This window comes from Magnolia sinica, chromosome 10 (genome assembly GCF_029962835.1).
Source record: "Magnolia sinica isolate HGM2019 chromosome 10, MsV1, whole genome shotgun sequence".
Taxonomy (NCBI): domain Eukaryota; kingdom Viridiplantae; phylum Streptophyta; class Magnoliopsida; order Magnoliales; family Magnoliaceae; genus Magnolia; species Magnolia sinica.
The window spans coordinates 28715449-28733065 of NC_080582.1; the positions used below are offsets into that span (position 1 = coordinate 28715449).

A 17617-nucleotide genomic window follows, 5' to 3' on the forward strand; every position below is an offset into this window, starting at 1 on the left:
TTGGTTCATGGTGCGACCCATTAGATGACTGGCATGGATCACCAAACCATGCGTCACAGTTGAATAAACTCAAGACCCGAGAGTACTATTCATATTATCTTATCAACGATCATATCATTCCTCTCCAAGTTTTACTGTTGGCTTTGATTTTCATGTTTATTTGAATAAGTAGGAAACCATTATGAACTCACAATCATACGGTTAATTGAAAATATGGAAGCAATGAAGAAAATTAAAGAACACAATTATTTATGTAGTTTGTCATGAAAGTGATTATGAGATTATCAAGTAGAGTTAACCATACGAAGATTACGAGTAAAAGCTGTGAACACGTCATTTTTTGTGTTCTCAAACCCTATTTCAATTGGGAGTAGAAAGAAAGATTTAGACCCAAAAAACTCTAAAACAAAAGTTTCATCCAAACAAGGAAACTATGTGGTTTATACATGACGAAATCACCCATGAAAATTAGCGGGGCAAGCATGAAAATGAGCGGGGCAAGCATGAAAATGAGCGGGGGAAACTAGAAAATCAGCGGGGTAAACTGAAATATGAGCGGGGCAAACTAGAAAAACAGCGGGGCAAATTGAAGTATGAGCAGGTTAAACTAAAAAAATAGCGGGGCAAACTAGAAAAACAGTGGGGCAAACTGAAGTATGAGCGGGACAAACTAGAAAAACAGCGAGGCAAATTAAAATATGAGCGGGGCAAACTAGAAAATCAGCGGGGCAAACATGAAAATGAGCGGGGGGAAACTAGAAAATCAGCGGGAGAAACATGAAAATAAGCGGGGGAAACTAGAAAATTAGCTGGGGAAACATGAAAATGAGCGGGGCAAGCATGAAAATGAGCGGGGCAAACTAGAAAATCAGCTGGGCAAACTGAAATATGAGCAGGGCAAACTAGATAATCAGCGGGGCAAACATGAAAATGAGCGGGTCAAGCATGAAAATGAGCGGGTTAAGTATATGAATCGTCATTTTTGTAAACACAATTTTTCTATTTGCCTGTGTCATATATAATTGCTACACCTATATATGAATCGCCATGTTGACAGTGTGTAACAATAAAGCCCATTTTCTCTTTTTTTTAGTGCAACACTGACTAAAATACAGAAATCTAACGATTTTTGATTGGACACTTTTGGTGTCCTGCTCAAAGCTATCAAAAGAGGTTCGATGCCATCGACGAACCGTCGATGACATGAAAGTCCCATCAAAGTGCCATCGAGAAAATCTGAAAAATACATGTTTAGTCGCTAGAACATTTTGGTTAGTTTGATAACATCAAAGATGTTCGATGCCATCGAAGTGTCATCGAATGTTTCATCGAACGATCATACAAAGTTACACAAAATTGCATAAGTGCGGGATTTATTTCCTATTTCAATTGTGATTCACCTAGATGTCATGCATATATATGGGTGTAATCGGGAATAGGGGGTATCAAGAGCTTTCTAATTCGTTCGTAGGGTTTCAAGCTTATAGCTTAGGTGATTCAAGACTTGTTCGAATCAGGTAATCTCTATCTCTTGTAATTTTATTCTTTTATAGTGAATATATGTCGCTTTGTGCCTTGATACATCCTCAGTGGAAGTTAACTGACCAATGAATTGTTTTGCATTACCCAAAAATGTCTCCCACTTGTGAATATTAAAAACTATGCATTCTGTGTAAAAATGTGGACCACTGTAATCAAACCATTGTACAAGGACACCAAAAAAGTTGATAGTCAAACACTATAGTTTGTACTCTTTTCACTACAGTACAACTCATATACATGATAAGGACACTACCCTATTTCATGTGTATACCAACATCTAATATATAAGGATAGGACTACATCTCGAACACATGCATTGTGAATTTCTCCATCTTCTGTTGTTCTAAGGCCATCCATACATTGACACCTCCACCTCTCCTCACCTCAATACCATCATAGAGCAACAACACAAACTTATCCATTCCACTCACAACTGGGCCACCATAGGTGGGCCTCCCATACCCAAAATTCAGCTCATGGAAGGGCAGCTTCCACCAAGCTGACACATAAAAATTCTCATCTAAAGTGGAAGGGATCCCTCTATAAACCTCCAACTAATCCACTACTGATTTCACATACTTATCTATCACCATCTCTATTGCTTCCTTCACCTTCTCAACACAAAACCCTAAAGACTCCTTCAAATCCACCACCTTTGCACTTGCACAAGCTGTTACAACAGCAATCCCAACAAACCCATGTGGCAAGGGTGGAGTTATCTTGCTCTTAATGTCCACAACAAAGAGTACTGATGAAACCCCACATGGGTCTTCAAAGACAGCCCTTGTCCTTGATTTCCACAGGTGGGCCACTATGGCCTCAAAAGTTGAGCACTTGATCATGGCCTTGTTTTTTAGGGTGGTGATCATTTCAGGTGATAATGTCCTTGCTTTGATACACTGTCATTGTTGAGAATATGGGTCTTGAGGCCTTCACCCCCGCAGATGGAGGCCAGGTTGTGGAACATCTCAGCTGTTGATTTCCCATCAAGTATGTTGTGGTTGATCACAAACCCAATTGAGAATCCTCCACATTTGAATCAAGAAGATGGGAGGAATTATCTCATCCATGCATTGTACCATGGTCCATACATTTGAGCCCATGGTCGACCAATCTTTGCTGTTGATACTATGGGGCCTACATTATCAATCTGGATTTTCCAAAAACCTCCCCAATTAGAATGCAATAGGTCATCAATATGCGGCCCACAAATAGACGGCTAAGAGAAAAACACAGCAATTCACCACGTGTCTTAAAAACTGGGATAAATATTTGGATGACTGTTATCATCCAATCAGGGAGATTTTCAAGGAAATTCACATCCATGGTAGACTAGATCAGATCAATGGGTCTGGATCACCACACGATGACCATTGATCAGATAACTCCATAACAAGGAAGTAGCAACGTTACCTGAATTGTAAAAAGGAAAAATTCCTTGAGACTCATACTTAAGTTTGCCCTACTGTTTTTCTAGTTTGCCCCACTCATAATGCAGTTTTCCCCACTATTTTTCTAGTTTGCCCCGCTGTTTTTCTAGTTTGCCCCGCTCATACTTAAGTTTGCCCCGCTGTTTTTCTAGTTTGCCCCGCTCATACTTAAGTTTGCCCTGCTCATATTTTAGTTTGCCCCACTATTTTTCTAGTTTGCCCCGCTCATAATTCAATTTGCCTTGCTGTTTTTCTAGTTTGCCCCGCTCATATTTCAGTTTGCCCCGCTGTTTTTCTAGTTTGCCCCGCTCATACTTAAGTTTGCCCTGTTATTTTTCTAGTTTGCCCCGCTCATACTTAAGTTTGCCCCGCTCATATTTCAGTTTGCCCCACTATTTTTTTAGTTTGCCCCGCTCATATTTCAGTTTACCCCACTGTTTTTCTAGTTTGCCCCGCAATTTGAATGCTCTACATAGTAAAAAGGGCCCTCAATGACACGTGAAGGGCTACCTACAAGTGCGAAGGGCTACCTAAGTGAAGTGCTATACAACACCAACCGAATAAAACTTAGGTTGGGCTTGGGTTGAGGTCTCAGGTTGCCCGACCCAACCCGAACTCGATCAATATATTAGTTACTTATAAATTATAATTGAGTGTGGATTGTTTGTGTAGAAGGTACACTAGTGATGTCGGGTCTCATTTGTCCACGTCATTTCCAAGGACTCACACTAACAAGATATGCCAGATTTCTCTCTCCTAAATAGATTGCGTGCTATGTTACATGACTTTTTAAAGGAGTAGTCCTATATTTTAGCTTGGTTTTTAAAAGAAAAAAAAATGAAGTTCTTTATGATGAATAATCACGTATATAATTAATAAAATCATAGATACAAAAAATAAGTCCTATATTGAAATATAATAAACTAATGTAATAACAAAAATATTAGCACGTATACACCCGACCAACCCAATCAACCCGTCGAGCCCTCTTGGGTTGGGCTTGGGTTGAGAATTCCCAACCCAAGATTGGGTTGGGTTGGGTCAAGGTTTAGGTATAGGAACTTTGGGTTGGGTTAGGGTTGAGCACCAACCTGAACCAACCCACCCGACTGTCAACCTGACCGCGAAGTGATTGAAATTGACCACGAACTGAATGAAATAGATTTTCGACCATCGACCCGATGGAATCTTGGAAAATAACTAGGTTGGTTGGCTAAATTAGCTTCTCCTACCCCAAAATCATATGTGGTAAGTTAAGTAAATCATTTTAGTTTAGGAGATATGCTTGTTAAATAAATAGACAAAGAAATAAATTAAAAGATAGAAAATATTTTTATATACTTATATATACATATTTACATAATTATGTATTATAGAAAAGTGTAAGGGGGAAAATGTTCTCCATGTAAAAAAAAAAAAAAAAAAAAAAAAAAAAAAAAAAGGAGAAAAAAGTGCATAGCACTACAATTATGACTCCGGTTATAATCCGTAGCAATAGGCCAAACTCTGACTCGGTCGACCGGGCACCGAGTCCTGGCCCGGTCGACCCCAACTCGCTGGCTGCATTTATTTTTTTTTTCTCTGACCCAGTCAACCCCAACTCGGTGGCTTCATTTTCGTTTTTTTTTTTTTTTTTTTTGTAATCCCCATCGATTTTTGTGGGTCCCATTATAAGGTATGTGTTATATCCAAACCGTCCATCTATTTGGCGAACTCGTATTAAGGCTTGAGGTGAAAAATAAGACAGATCTAGCTATCAAGTGGACCACACTGTAAAAGGCAGCGAGGAATTGAACGTCTACCATTGAAACCCTTTTAGGGGTTACAGAAGTTTTGGATTATTAAGAAATTTGTTTTTCCTCTTCATTCAGGTCTTTGTGAGCCTATGAATGAACTTATACGGGGAGGATTTCTCACAAACATCACAGCGGGCCCCAACTTAGACGTGGGAGGATTTCTAATGGTTGATGCTCATTCAACACTGTTTCCTGTAATGTGGTACACTTAAGATTTGGATATACCTCATTTTTTGTCTCATACCATAAAATGATCCGGAAAAATATATAGACAGCATGGATGAAAAGCATACATCATGGTGGGGCCCACAGACCACCGACGATCTGCCATTGGCGGGTGGCAGGCGGAGTACCCAGTCCGTTTCTGTGAAAAGGAGGGGTATTTTCGTCCTAGAATTTGTCATCCGTGCAAGGAGGTCTAAGTGTGTATGTTAAGTTTGTATTGCTTCAAGAATATCCAATGGATGAAAGGTGGGTTCCACAGTCGTAAATTTCTCAGCCAAGAGTGAGGCAGATAAAAGGCTGGAGAGGACCTACCATAGAAAACAAAACGGTGGAGAGAGTGATGCCCACCGTTGAAACTTTCCGTGGGTCCACCATGATTTTTATTTGAGATCCAACCTGTTCATATGTTAAAGCATACATGAAAGAAGGGAAAACACAAATATCAGCTTGATCAAAAACTTTTGTGGCTGTTAGAATATTTTAATGGTGGACATCACTCTCCCCATTGTTTTTTGTGGTGGGGTCCACTCGAGCTTTGGATCTGACTCATTTTTTGGATTATGCCCTAATATGATCTCTCCAAATGGATGAATGGTGTGGATACAAAACATACCATACATTATGGTAGGGCCACAGAAGTTGGTGACATCACTTCAGTGGCGAGTCTCGCTACTCAACCTGTAATCCACGTCCCATATGTATCTATGTGCCCATGTGTCCGGGTCATGGGCACTCCGCTCCCACTAGGAAGTTCCTGCCAAGGTCCGCGGATCGACACCGATTGTGTCTTACCCCGCTGGTCTCCAGCTGGAATGACAAGAGCTTTAAGTGGCCATCGTGATGTATGGGTCTTAATCACGGGCGCGGATTAAGTACCAGGCAGAGGCTCCTTGGGCAACTGAGGGGCTCTGTGATGTATGAAATTTTTTCGCTCATCCATTTTTACGTATCATTTTAGATTATGAAGTATGAAATTTTTTTGCTCATCCATTTTTACATATCATTTTACATTATGAAGCCAAAAATAAATAATATGAAGCGAAAAATAACAAATGTTCAATACCCAAATGGATTACGCAGTTGGAATTAAATTCCTACCGTTGAAAATTTCTTAGGGACCATAGAAGTTATGGATCAAAATAAAATTTGTTTTTTAGCTTCATCCAATTATATTGACCATATCAACAAGTTGGATGGAAAATAGTTGACTCAATTGACCCTAAGAAGGTTTCAATGGCGGGCGTCCTTAATACTGTTACTTCATGTGGTGTGGTCCACTTTAGCCTTAGATCTACCTTATTTTAAGTTTAATCATCTAAAATGATATGGAAATATGGATGGACAAGGTAGATAAAACTCGTAAATCAATGTAGCCCTGAGTGGCCTTCAGAGTATCTGCCTCTCCCGAGCTCAGAACAGGCGGGGATAGTACCTAATGGGGCAGGCTTAATCACACAGTTCATCCATTTTTTTCTATATTGTTTTTGTCTTTGGATATAAGCTAAAAAATGAAGCAGATCCTAAGGTCCAATTTGGGCACACCCCAGCGAGCAGCGGTTATAATGATTCCCACTATTGAAACTTTTCTAAGGCTTACCGTGAAATCCAACCTACTCACGAGGTTAGGTAAACCTGGATGAAGATAAAACACAAATATCAGCTGCATCCAAAACTTCTGTGGCCTTAATAAGTTTTCAATGATAAGCCTTGGATCTGCCTAATATTTAAGCTTATACCCTGGAATGATATAAAAAAAATAAAAAAATGGATAGACGGTGTGGATAAGACCAATACATCATGTTGGCCACTCAAAGCTACACCGAGACACCATGTTCGCCACTCAAAGCTCTTACCCGTTCCGCTCGAGCCCGGCGAGGGTAGGACGTAATCCGTGTCAGTAATCCGCGTCAATCCTAGCATCCAATTCCGGCCGTTGGATGCCTCTTCGTACAAATGTAGCTAAATCGACCATTGGATGCTTCTTCGTATAAATCATCATTTCGAACGGACTTTCCCTCACTTTCAAGAAGCAACTCCTTTTCACAAGCAATTTCTTCGCACTCTCTCTCTCTCTCAGCCCACCTGCCGCACCAATCCATTCCCCTCCTTCCTCTCCGCAATATCGCAGCACCGTCGAGATCGCAACGTAATTGACTCCGGAGTTCCGATTACATCTCTCCTTGCATTTCCAGCTCTCTTTTCAGTGAGTTCTGAACAAATTGAGTGCATTTGCTTGTGAGAAGAATAGAGAGGCTAAGATGATTGCTGAGGCTGTTGTTTCATTTGTCATAGAAAAAATTGCAGAGCTCCTTGTCGATGAAGGGGTCTTCCTCCACGAAGTACGTGGTCAGGTCGAGTGGGTCGAAGCAGAATTGAGGTCGATGTGGGCCTTCTTAAAAGATGCAGACACAAAACAAAAGGATGAAAGGGTGACGAATTGGGTGGCGGATGTCAGAGATGCTGCTTACAATGCGGAAGACGTCATCGACAACTTCGTCCTTAAAATAGAACAAGGAAGGAGAAGAGGGTTAGTTGGTTTCATCAAGAGGTTCGCTCCCTTTAGTGATGAACCAATTGCTCGGCGTCAGCTAGGCAAGGATATCCAAGAGATAAAGAATAAACTTCTTGAGATCTCTAAGAGAAGAAAGACTTATGGCATTGAGAATCTAAGCAAAGGAGGAGAAGGAAGCAGTTCCATGAGCGAAATTTTGCGAGAGCAGAGGTGGACCTCTCCTCTACTAGAAGATACAGAGGTCGTTGGTTTCCAAGAAGACATGAGAACGTTGGTGGCACGGTTGATCGAGGGCGAGTCGCGGCGCTGCATGATTTCTGTTGTTGGAATGGGTGGTCTGGGCAAGACTACTCTCACCAGGAAAGTTTATAATCATGATGATGTTAAAAAGCATTTTGATTGTTGTGCATGGATCTATGTATCTCAAGAATATGATGTGAGGGGTCTTTTGCTTAACATTATGAGATGCTTTATGATTCCCATTGCAGAACAGATAAGCATTGTTCGGTTGAGGGAGAAGCTTTTCTTGCATTTGCAATCGAGGAGATATTTTGTGGTTGTAGATGATATCTGGAAGACTGAAGCATGGGATGCTTTAGCAGCTGCCTTTCCAGACATGAATAACGGAAGTCGGGCCATACTTACCACTCGCACTCGCAACAGAGACGTAGCTTTACATGCAGACATCCAGAGCTGTGTTCATGATCTGAAACTTCTAAAAACAGATGAGAGCTGGAAGTTGTTTTGTCAAAAGATATTTTTCAAGCAAGATAGCTGTCACACCCCAGACTCGGTAACCGGACTCACAAGGAATCCGATGGCCGGTTCTGGCTGCAACAACCTCCGTAGTGCTCTATTCTCGGCTCCTGAGGCAGGTTCCGATCCTGGGACCTGTGGGTTACTCCTGTCATGCCCCAAAATCGGTAACCGGATTCACAAGGAACCTGATGGCTAGTTCTGGCCGCAACAGCCTCCGTAGTACCCCATTCTCGGCTCCTGAGGCAGGTTCCGATCCTGCGATTCTATGAGGATTTTCATAATAGTATAATCATTTCAATACGCGTATACTCAATATCACAGTAATTATATCTGAGAATAACAAAGGGCACACATCACAAAATCCACTAAGAATTTGAACTTTTACAAGTTTACATCAGGCCCAAAAGGACATACATCAGATAATAGGAAAAGAGAAAAAAGTTAGCAACACTGGGTCTTCAAGCTCAGCTCTAATCCACGCTCTGCCGCTCTATGACCCTACCTAAGATCACCTGCACGCATCAATTGTGTATAAGCTTATATAAGCTTAGAGGGTGGTGAAAGTGTGTGTCAATGGTGCACAAAAGAATAGTAGGAGGTACAAGGAAAGAACATGCTCAATGACAATATCATTAGCCTTACCAAGGCTTATCATGAATACCATGCAATGAGTATTCAACTCCATACCAAGGCAGTGCATGAAGGGGGCTTACACAGCCAATGCTAATGCGATGCAAGTAATGTCGATGCATATATCCAATCCACATATCAAATACATTTCCAGTCATAAGGAAATCACCGGGGTCCATTACACTGCTGAACGATTGCCGCTCTACAGACCCGCACAGTCAAACGAGTGTAAGAGACCTCGCTACCTGACTGTGGACAGCCAATCACTAACAAGGTTTGACGGTAGCGAACCCATTTAACGAGCTGGTCAGACTCAGCATAATAATGCCCTCCCTCAAAGGTGGATAAAGCCACATCCCTATCCAACCGACTACACGACAGTGAGAGTCACGACCTACAGGTAGAAGGCCCTCGTGCGCTCATGTTTCCACTTAGTCACGACATTAGAGTAGATCCTTGGTACCATGGAAGTTTGGGAAATTTCACCCATGGGCATCCTATGCACCCGGTATGCTTAAACATCATTTCCAGTGTCCACACATCGGCCACAACAAATCGCCACCATAGATGAAATGAGGGACAGTTTTATGTGGCCGCCCGTGTACAAAACGGCCCACCACCGTTGATTTAATTTTAAAAAAAAAAACCCAAAAGCCCCTTTCCCCATATCCAAAATGCGCGCCCTTTCCTCAAATGTCCAAAATGCGCGCCTATCCCCAAATCCATCACGCCTTCTTCTCCCACCTCTTTTCTACCAAAACCCTCTCCCCTCTTCTCTCCTCCCCTGTAGTAACCTACCAAAACTCTCTCTCTCTCTCTCTCTCTCTCTCTCTCTCTCTCTCTATCCCTCTCATTCCTACAGCCCACGCATCCCATCTGTCTCTCTCTCTCTCTCTGTCTCTCTCTCTGTGGTCGTGCAACTATCTTCCTTGTGGTTATGCAACCATCACCCATCTGGTGAAAATCCATTAGTGAAAGAGAGGGTTTCTTCCCCAAATCACAGAGGGTTTCTCCCCGAAATCCAGATCTATGGCTCAATGACAGATCCTTGCGTGTCTCTGTACCACGGAGGTGAGATTTATTTCTTGATTCTTATGAAGGGAATAAAAAAGGGCAGGTATCAACCTTAGCAGGCGTAAAAAATGCACGGCCACAGTCATTTGAATTTGATCCCGGTGTGAAGGACATTAAAGAGTAGGTGAGAAGAAAAGGGTTCTATAAAACACATTGAATGGAGTCATCGACCATGGTCGCATCTACTCACGGCGGTGAAAGAACGACAAGGCTTTCAATAGGGGACACCATCCAGAGGCTATTGTCTCTGGTAATGAAGACTGACAGTGGTCGACTACTTTTTTTTCTTTTTTTGAGGTTTTATGCCAACATTAGGGCCTGTTTGGATGCCTGTAAGTTCTTTTAAGTTATAAGTGACTTACCTGTAAGTCACTTACAAGTGAAACTTACTCATAGGTAACCTGTTTGGATGTAAGTTGTAAGTCACTTACAGGTAAGTTAGTTTTTCTGTTTGGATAACCTGTAAGTTACTTACAGGTAGAAAGTTGTATATTCACATCAAGCAGAACTTAGATTAGGGAATTGTTATAAAATGTTATAATCATATTAAAAAAACATGGGATCAAATATGTTATTTTCTTAAGCCCATCAAGATGAATATTTGAGATAATTATTAAGCTAAAACAATCATCAAGTGAGTTATAAAAGTGGGCCCACGAATTCAAAATATCAATAATATGGAGTAATAACTCAATTTAAACATTGAGAATAAACTTCCTAAGTGAAAAACTCGGCAACACAAATAAGGTGGGCCTAAAATCTCCAATGGAGAAACGGTTGGGCAGAGTAGATATATAACACATCATTAAGGTGGGCCCACGGCAGGGGTAACACCCACTACCGTGTTACTAGTAATGCAATCAGATTGTGTACCCAGTTGTTTGTGTACTTTTATTACACTAAATAAATATAGTTGGCCCCACTATAAATGTATACCCAAAGCTCAAGTGGACCGTATCACAAGAAACAATGGAAGTACTGATTTGGACGGTTGAAACCTCTCTAGTGCCCATAGTGATCTTTATTTGTCATCCAACTTGTTCATAAGATCATGAACACCTGAATGAGGGGAAAAAAATCAGCTCAATCCATAACTTCTGTGGGCCCCCAGAAATTTTCAACGGTGTACACTCAATTCACACTATTTCCTGTGGTGTGGTCCACTCGATCTTTGGATATAGCTAATTTTCAAGTTCAGGGCTTAAAAAATTAAGTATTAAAATGGATGACCGGTGTCGATTAAATACATACATCATGGTGGATCCCACGTATTTTAAGCATCACCCAGCACTCAATCCCTTCCCGCCGATTACTCAGCTGCGGACAGGTTGGCAAGAGTTCTCTTGAGAACTTTTTGAGAACTCATCACGTGTGACTTGAGTCCAAAATCTGAACGGTCCACGTGATGCTGAACCCAATGAAACTCCTATGACCCAACTATTACTTTGATCTAAAACATTGGTGGGCCATAACAAAAGAAAACATTTTCCTACTTTGATTTGTATCTCTCTTTTCTATGGCCCACCAGAGTTTTAAATCACGGAGAAAATTAGTCCCTGACGGTTTCATGGGATGCTGCATCACATGGACCATTCGGATTAGAGGTCCATGACACGTGTGAAAAAATGCACACATGCGCAGGTGCGTATAAGTGAGCGTGCCTTATCGTGTAACGTCAAGCCACTACCGTTTTCAAAGATTAAAAAAGGGTTGATGAAACCCTACCGTTTTTAAAGAGAAAAAAAAGGGTTGATGAAACCCTAACGTTCTAGGGAGAGAAGAGACGGAAGGCGGTAATTGCAGGAAAAGATTGCAGAGACGGAGAGAGATTGCGGAGAGGAAGGGAAGGAGGGGGAGAGAGATTGCAGAGAGGGAGTGAAGGAGGGGAAGAGAGATTGCAGAGAGGGAGGAGGAGAGTGCTTGGGATGGAGAGACGAAACCTTCAATCCCCTTTGGTGCGTTTCTCCCTCTTCCCCTCTTTTTAAAAATCTAACCGTTGAGCCCGTAAGTGACTTACAGAGAAGTGACTTCCCACCCCCATCCCCCTGCAGTTTTTTGGTAGATTTACCTGTAAGTGACTTACAGGTTGTAAGTTACTTACAAGTGATTTTTCTCCCCCAAACACTACCTGTAAGTGACTTCCCTGTAAGTAACTTCCCACTTACCCAACTTACAGGCATCCAAACAGGCCCTTAATGGCAGCCCATGCAGCTGCTGCAATGACGACCAATATCGAAGAAGAAGAGAGGAGAGGCTTCGGGTTGCAGCTAAACGAAAATGGCATAAAAAAGCACGACCATAGTCATCTGAATCCAATCCTAGTGTGATAGATGACCATTACTATATGGTAGAGGAAGAAAACCCATTACAACTATAGCAGGTATCAACCTTATTTTTATTTTTTGTTTATAGGAGAGCTTTGATGGTGATTGATGCTTTTCTTGCTAGGCAAGATGTGTTTGAGCCTTAAGCTCAATGATAGAGATGTCATTTTTCAACATTGAGGTCTCAGGTTCAAAACCAGCTTACCTATCAAAATAATAATAATAATATTTATTATTATAGAAAATATCAATGGAAAGAATAATCTCAAACTGCTGAATGTTAAGATGCCATTTTTCAACATTGAGGTCCTTCAATATGATCAACAACAAGGTAGGGTGCATGCTTGCAAATATCTTTGACCTTTCTTCAGGAGTTTTTTCTTTCTTTCTTTCTTTTTTCTCTCTCTCTCTCTCTCTCTCTCTCTCTCTCTCTCTCTCTCTCTCTCTCTCTCTCTTTTTCATTCTTTTAAAGATCTGCTAAATTTTTCTTCAACAAATAATTTTTGCAATTATTGGTTAAACAATCATTTATATGTATTTTGTATGCTTGGAAGTTATCCAAAAAGAAGTGGATTGGATGCACTCTGTGCAAATCACAACCATTATATGAAACTGGAATTTGCTTAATGTTGTTCCTTTCTCTGTCCCAAACAATCTAGGATTTGAGAAGGTTTGTTGATTGGAACCAGTCAAAGGGTAGGTGTTAATGCAGATGGACAACATTCTTATGATCTCAAACTAGTTTGAGATCTGTGACTGAGACTCACGAACACAACATCTGCACCATATACAAACCAATGTTTCAAAACCTAAACTAAAGGCCAACCCATTTCATAAGCAGGAAGAAAATCAGGTCTCGAACAAAGATGTCTTAGCCACTTCTAGTCATTGATTTTGTAACTCAACTCTCGAACAAAGATGTCTTAGCCAGACCATTGTCTGATGCTGATCGAGTGAAGGTCTTGTTTTCTTTTGTTTCTTCTATTTGGATATTGACAGTTTTCTTTTTTCTTTTTAGATAATTATTTTGGCATATTTCGAAGAACTCAAGTGGGTTTTTCTTTTCTTTTCCTTTTTTACCTTTCTTTCTGGAAGACGACTCTGAAATGGCATTTGGTTGTTTTTGTTTCTTTGAATTTGGCTCTCCAATGCTAGAAAATGGTAACTTTCATTTTGGGTTTTTAAATTCCTAAGGCCTCAACTGTAGAAATTCAAAATTCAAATCCAATTTTTAGATTTTTGGATTCAAAATTATTTGGCATTTAGAGAGCCAAAGTTTCTATGGCGTAAACATGGATGACCTGACCTTTTGTTGTGAAGATGTACAAAGAAATAAAAGAGTTAATTCAACGGTGAGATCTTGCTCAATCTCATCTCAAGGGCTCGTTTATATTTACTACTCTAATTCTCTATAACTTTCTTACTTTATATGCTTCACATAGCTTCTTACCTGTTGGCAGGTTTTGAAATGGCTGTAATGATTGCGCTTGAGTGTAAAGCAATCTTAGACGTTGCAGCCACTGAGAAGAGAGATTCTGAAGATTGTAGCAGATATTTGTGCAGTTGATGATATCATATGATGAATTGATGGTTGTTTAGTACATTATAGCTAGTTCTGAGACCTGATAGTCATGTGATTTTAGAGCACATTATGGTTACTTATGCAATATGATGGTTATCATTGTGATGGTTTGAATGTCCTTTGAATGTCTTTTATATGATGGTTATGAATATGATGGTTAAAATGTCTTATAAATAATAGTTAGAGTTTGAGCGGGGTTTCAAATTTGAGCAGGTTAGGAATGTACATAAGCTGGGTTTGAATGTTCCTTAAATATCTTTTATACGATATTTCTCTGTCTAATTAGTTGACACTTTCCCATGTACCCATATGCTTAAGTGTATAAGTGTAACTGTCATACACAAGCGAATCCATGTTTCATACTTTATTTCCTTTATTGCATCTAATATGTGGTAACTTTGGAAATGAATGGTCATAAGTGTCTATGCATGATTAAATTGTTGCATCCTGATTTTGTTGAAGTTTGGTACGTACCATTTTCATTTGACTGTCATAGTAACTTGTAATATTGTAAGACAATTGCTAGGCAATGTTTTTCTTTGAATGCTAATGGACGCACATCGAAGTTCTCCCTCACGTTCTACACTTCACATAATGAAGTTCTTTATTGTGTTCATTGCTTTAAAATAGAAAATGAAGTTCACTTTAGCTGTAAAATAATCCTTCTGCCTACAACAGAAGATATAATGCTGGTGATGATATATGCAAATGGGACATAACTCAATGGCCATATTGAACTGCCTATTGTTCTCATACGCGGTGACTTGCCTGTTGTTCTGCGGATGGAGTTGGATATTCAAAGGGTCATGCAGAACCCCGATTAGCTTCTATTCAAGTTCCCACATTTTCCAACTTCGTATCTTGCCCAACACTATTGCCTATAATCAACTGTAGCAGACAATGGCATAGATAGTTTTGGAAGCGGAATCATAGTGAGGAAGACAGGCGAAAGTAGAGAGAACTTAATTTTAAAAAATTAAGACATGAGCTGTTCAATTTAAGAGCTGAGATTGTGATTATGATTACCGAATTCCCATGAGTCGATCTTTTGCCCCTTTGAGAGGATGTACTGCATGAAAGCACGAGTGTTTGATGGGTTCCAATTGCCTATGTAAAGAGTATCTTTTGGATCTTGATTTGCCTTCTTTCTCCCAATGAGTGCATTCAATCCAAATATTAGCACAGCTCTACGCCCATTTAAACAGAACTGCTTAGTGACATCATAAAGCAACTACCTTAAGAACTTTCTACTTAGATGCACTATTGAATTGAATTGCAAAATAAGAAAATGCACCAAAACTACTTTTTGGGTCATTTTCCCTTTGATTAAACTCTATTCGTCATCACTAGTCCATCCAAACATGGCCAAACACTATTTAAAAACCAGCATTACTATACACTCCAGCATGTGTTGCTGAGAGAATAGAGTTCTTGGTCTCCCTCTACCATGGTTGTTTCTAATGACAAATGGAAAAAAAAAAAAGAATTGAATTGACATTATCATTCTAAATAATGTGGATATGATGAATTTGTTGTTTTTTGTTAGCACTACATTGAGGTTGTCTTTTAGGAGAATTCCTTGCCAGTATTTACACATCAATCGGTCCAGCCAGATCACCCCACGAGTGAGGATGGGAAAACTCAAAATTAGGTGATCTAATCATCAGGTGAGTCAATTTTTGAATTTGATGTTTTTGGAGGTTATTCATTGTTTTCTATTGTGTGGCCCATCTGATGCTTGGATTGGCTTGATTTTGTTGTTGCCCCATTTTAATGGTAGGTGAGCCTGCTAGATGATTGGTTTCCATACAAATAGCATGACAGGCCCCATATGTAACTAGTTGCAAGAAATTTTCTATGATTGTTGTAAAGGAACCAGCCTCCTGACTTTGATTGAACATAATAGGCTACTTCCTCATTTGAATGCTAGTAATCATCACTAATCTTCATTCTTCCTCCTGATTAGATGGGACGCATCGAGTTTGCAATTCAGCTAACTTGTGCATTTAGATGTATCGTTCTAGACTGTAAACGATCTTGATTCTAATCCGATTGAGAGACGGACACAATTAGAATTTCTTAATCCTTAAGACTCTGGATTCCCACAATTATAAATTACTAGAGCTGGCCTGATTATGGAAAATTTGAAAATTACCCTTATGGAACCAAACATCATTTGAGTCCCATTTGGGAGACCCAAAATCTAGTTCTAGTTTTAGTGATTTTTTTTTTCCAGCACAACCAATCCACCTTGTAAGCATAATCTAAATCACAACTAAGGAATGGAAATGAGCCCTTCTTGTCTTGCCAACTATTTGAATGTGACAAGTTTACTTGAAAATAGCACTACTAGTATAGGATTTCAATGTAGAACTCTTGTGTAAGCTATAGGTATGCTAGGAGCCTCACGCACAATCAAAATTTCAGCTCAGGTCCATTTACCATGCTCCATCCCCCTTTTGTTCAATATAAAACTGGTTATCCCCAGTTGGGTCAGTTGCAAGGGACCCAAGCTTCCATGAACTACAGGCCCTCGAATACAGTCATGAACCCCTTCTGTACCGTTGGATCGAACCAGCCTCCAAGGGATCCTGTCTATCTTCACTGGCCGAGCCCTGCTATGATGTATGCACAATCCTGTGAGCGTTTCAGACAAGCTGTTTTTCAGGCGCCCTTCTATCAGCAACCCTTAAGCTTTGATTATTCCCAGCACCGCTATGGAGAACAGAAAATGTCGCAGAATGGTTGATGTCATTTTAGGTTCCATGGAGTTAAGTAAATACATTATTGAGATTTGTCAGATTGTTGTGTTTTAGTTTTAGGTTCTGTTTTGTAGTTTGAGGGAGTAAAGGTACGCATATGACCCGATTTCTAAATGTTTTGATAAACTAGATGTTTTCGCTGGTAGCCAAAAAAAAAAAAAAACACATCCTAAACTGTTAAAGAAGTTCATCATGCCACACATGAAAATTTTGGTGCTTGATATAGGGAAAAGATATAATCAGTCCATTAATTTGCAAAATGATCTGTTATGGGCACAATCACTAAGCAGCTGGTAGATAGATATTTGTTGCTTTTCTCAATGATGTCCATTAAAATGCTGCAGGTTTTTCATCTGTTCGCTGAATGGTGTCGGATTTGTGAACTTCCTGGTATGAATGATGCATCTTATGCCCATTATATTTCACAGTTGTAGCAAAGTGGGCTACTTAAAGGTGACGATATCAGAGATCGCTTTTTCTGCATCCTTACGGTAACTTTTCATGCTTATAGTTATGTTTGCAGGAGATCTCCAAATCATTGGAAATTTGAGTTTTGTGTCATAATTCATTGGTCTTGAATTTCACCAAGTTTGTTTAGTCAAGCATTTGGTAATTACATATGATAGGAAATAATAGTTTTCAAAGCAATCCAGATTCCAGATTCTAGACAAAGAAGGGTTGAGCATTAGCATGGTTGATCTCCTTGGGTGGGCTGGTTGTCTCAATGAGGCCTACAATCTGATGAAGGGCTAGTTGTCTCAATGAGGCGTACAATATGAAAATCTTAATTCATGTAAGCAACCTTATTTCTGAAAATAATATTCACCACAGCGGATCTCTATGATAAGTGTTATGATGCTTGTGGGGGTGGCTAACAGTGGAGTGTGTACTGACAGTGGGGTGTGTACTAACCACCCCCAAAAAAAAAAACAAAACTGTGCCAATGAGCTAAATACTCTCTTCTATGCTCAAAATTACTTC

At 40.0% G+C, this 17617-nt stretch overlaps 1 protein-coding gene and 1 pseudogene across 1 annotated transcript; one reads left to right on the forward strand and one right to left on the reverse strand.

Moving 5' to 3' along the window:
- Positions 1–2096: 2096 nt before the first annotated feature.
- Positions 2097–7222, reverse strand: LOC131217459 (alcohol acyltransferase 9-like). Its single transcript, XM_058212397.1, has 2 exons — positions 7076–7222; positions 2097–2441 (listed from the first exon to the last, which is right to left on the reverse strand). Exons 1-2 carry the CDS (start codon positions 7220–7222, stop codon positions 2097–2099), a joined length of 492 nt encoding a protein of 163 aa, XP_058068380.1.
- A 29-nt stretch (positions 7223–7251) lies between these two features.
- On the forward strand, positions 7252–16777 carry LOC131217460 (putative disease resistance protein At1g50180; annotated as a pseudogene).
- Positions 16778–17617: the final 840 nt, after the last annotated feature.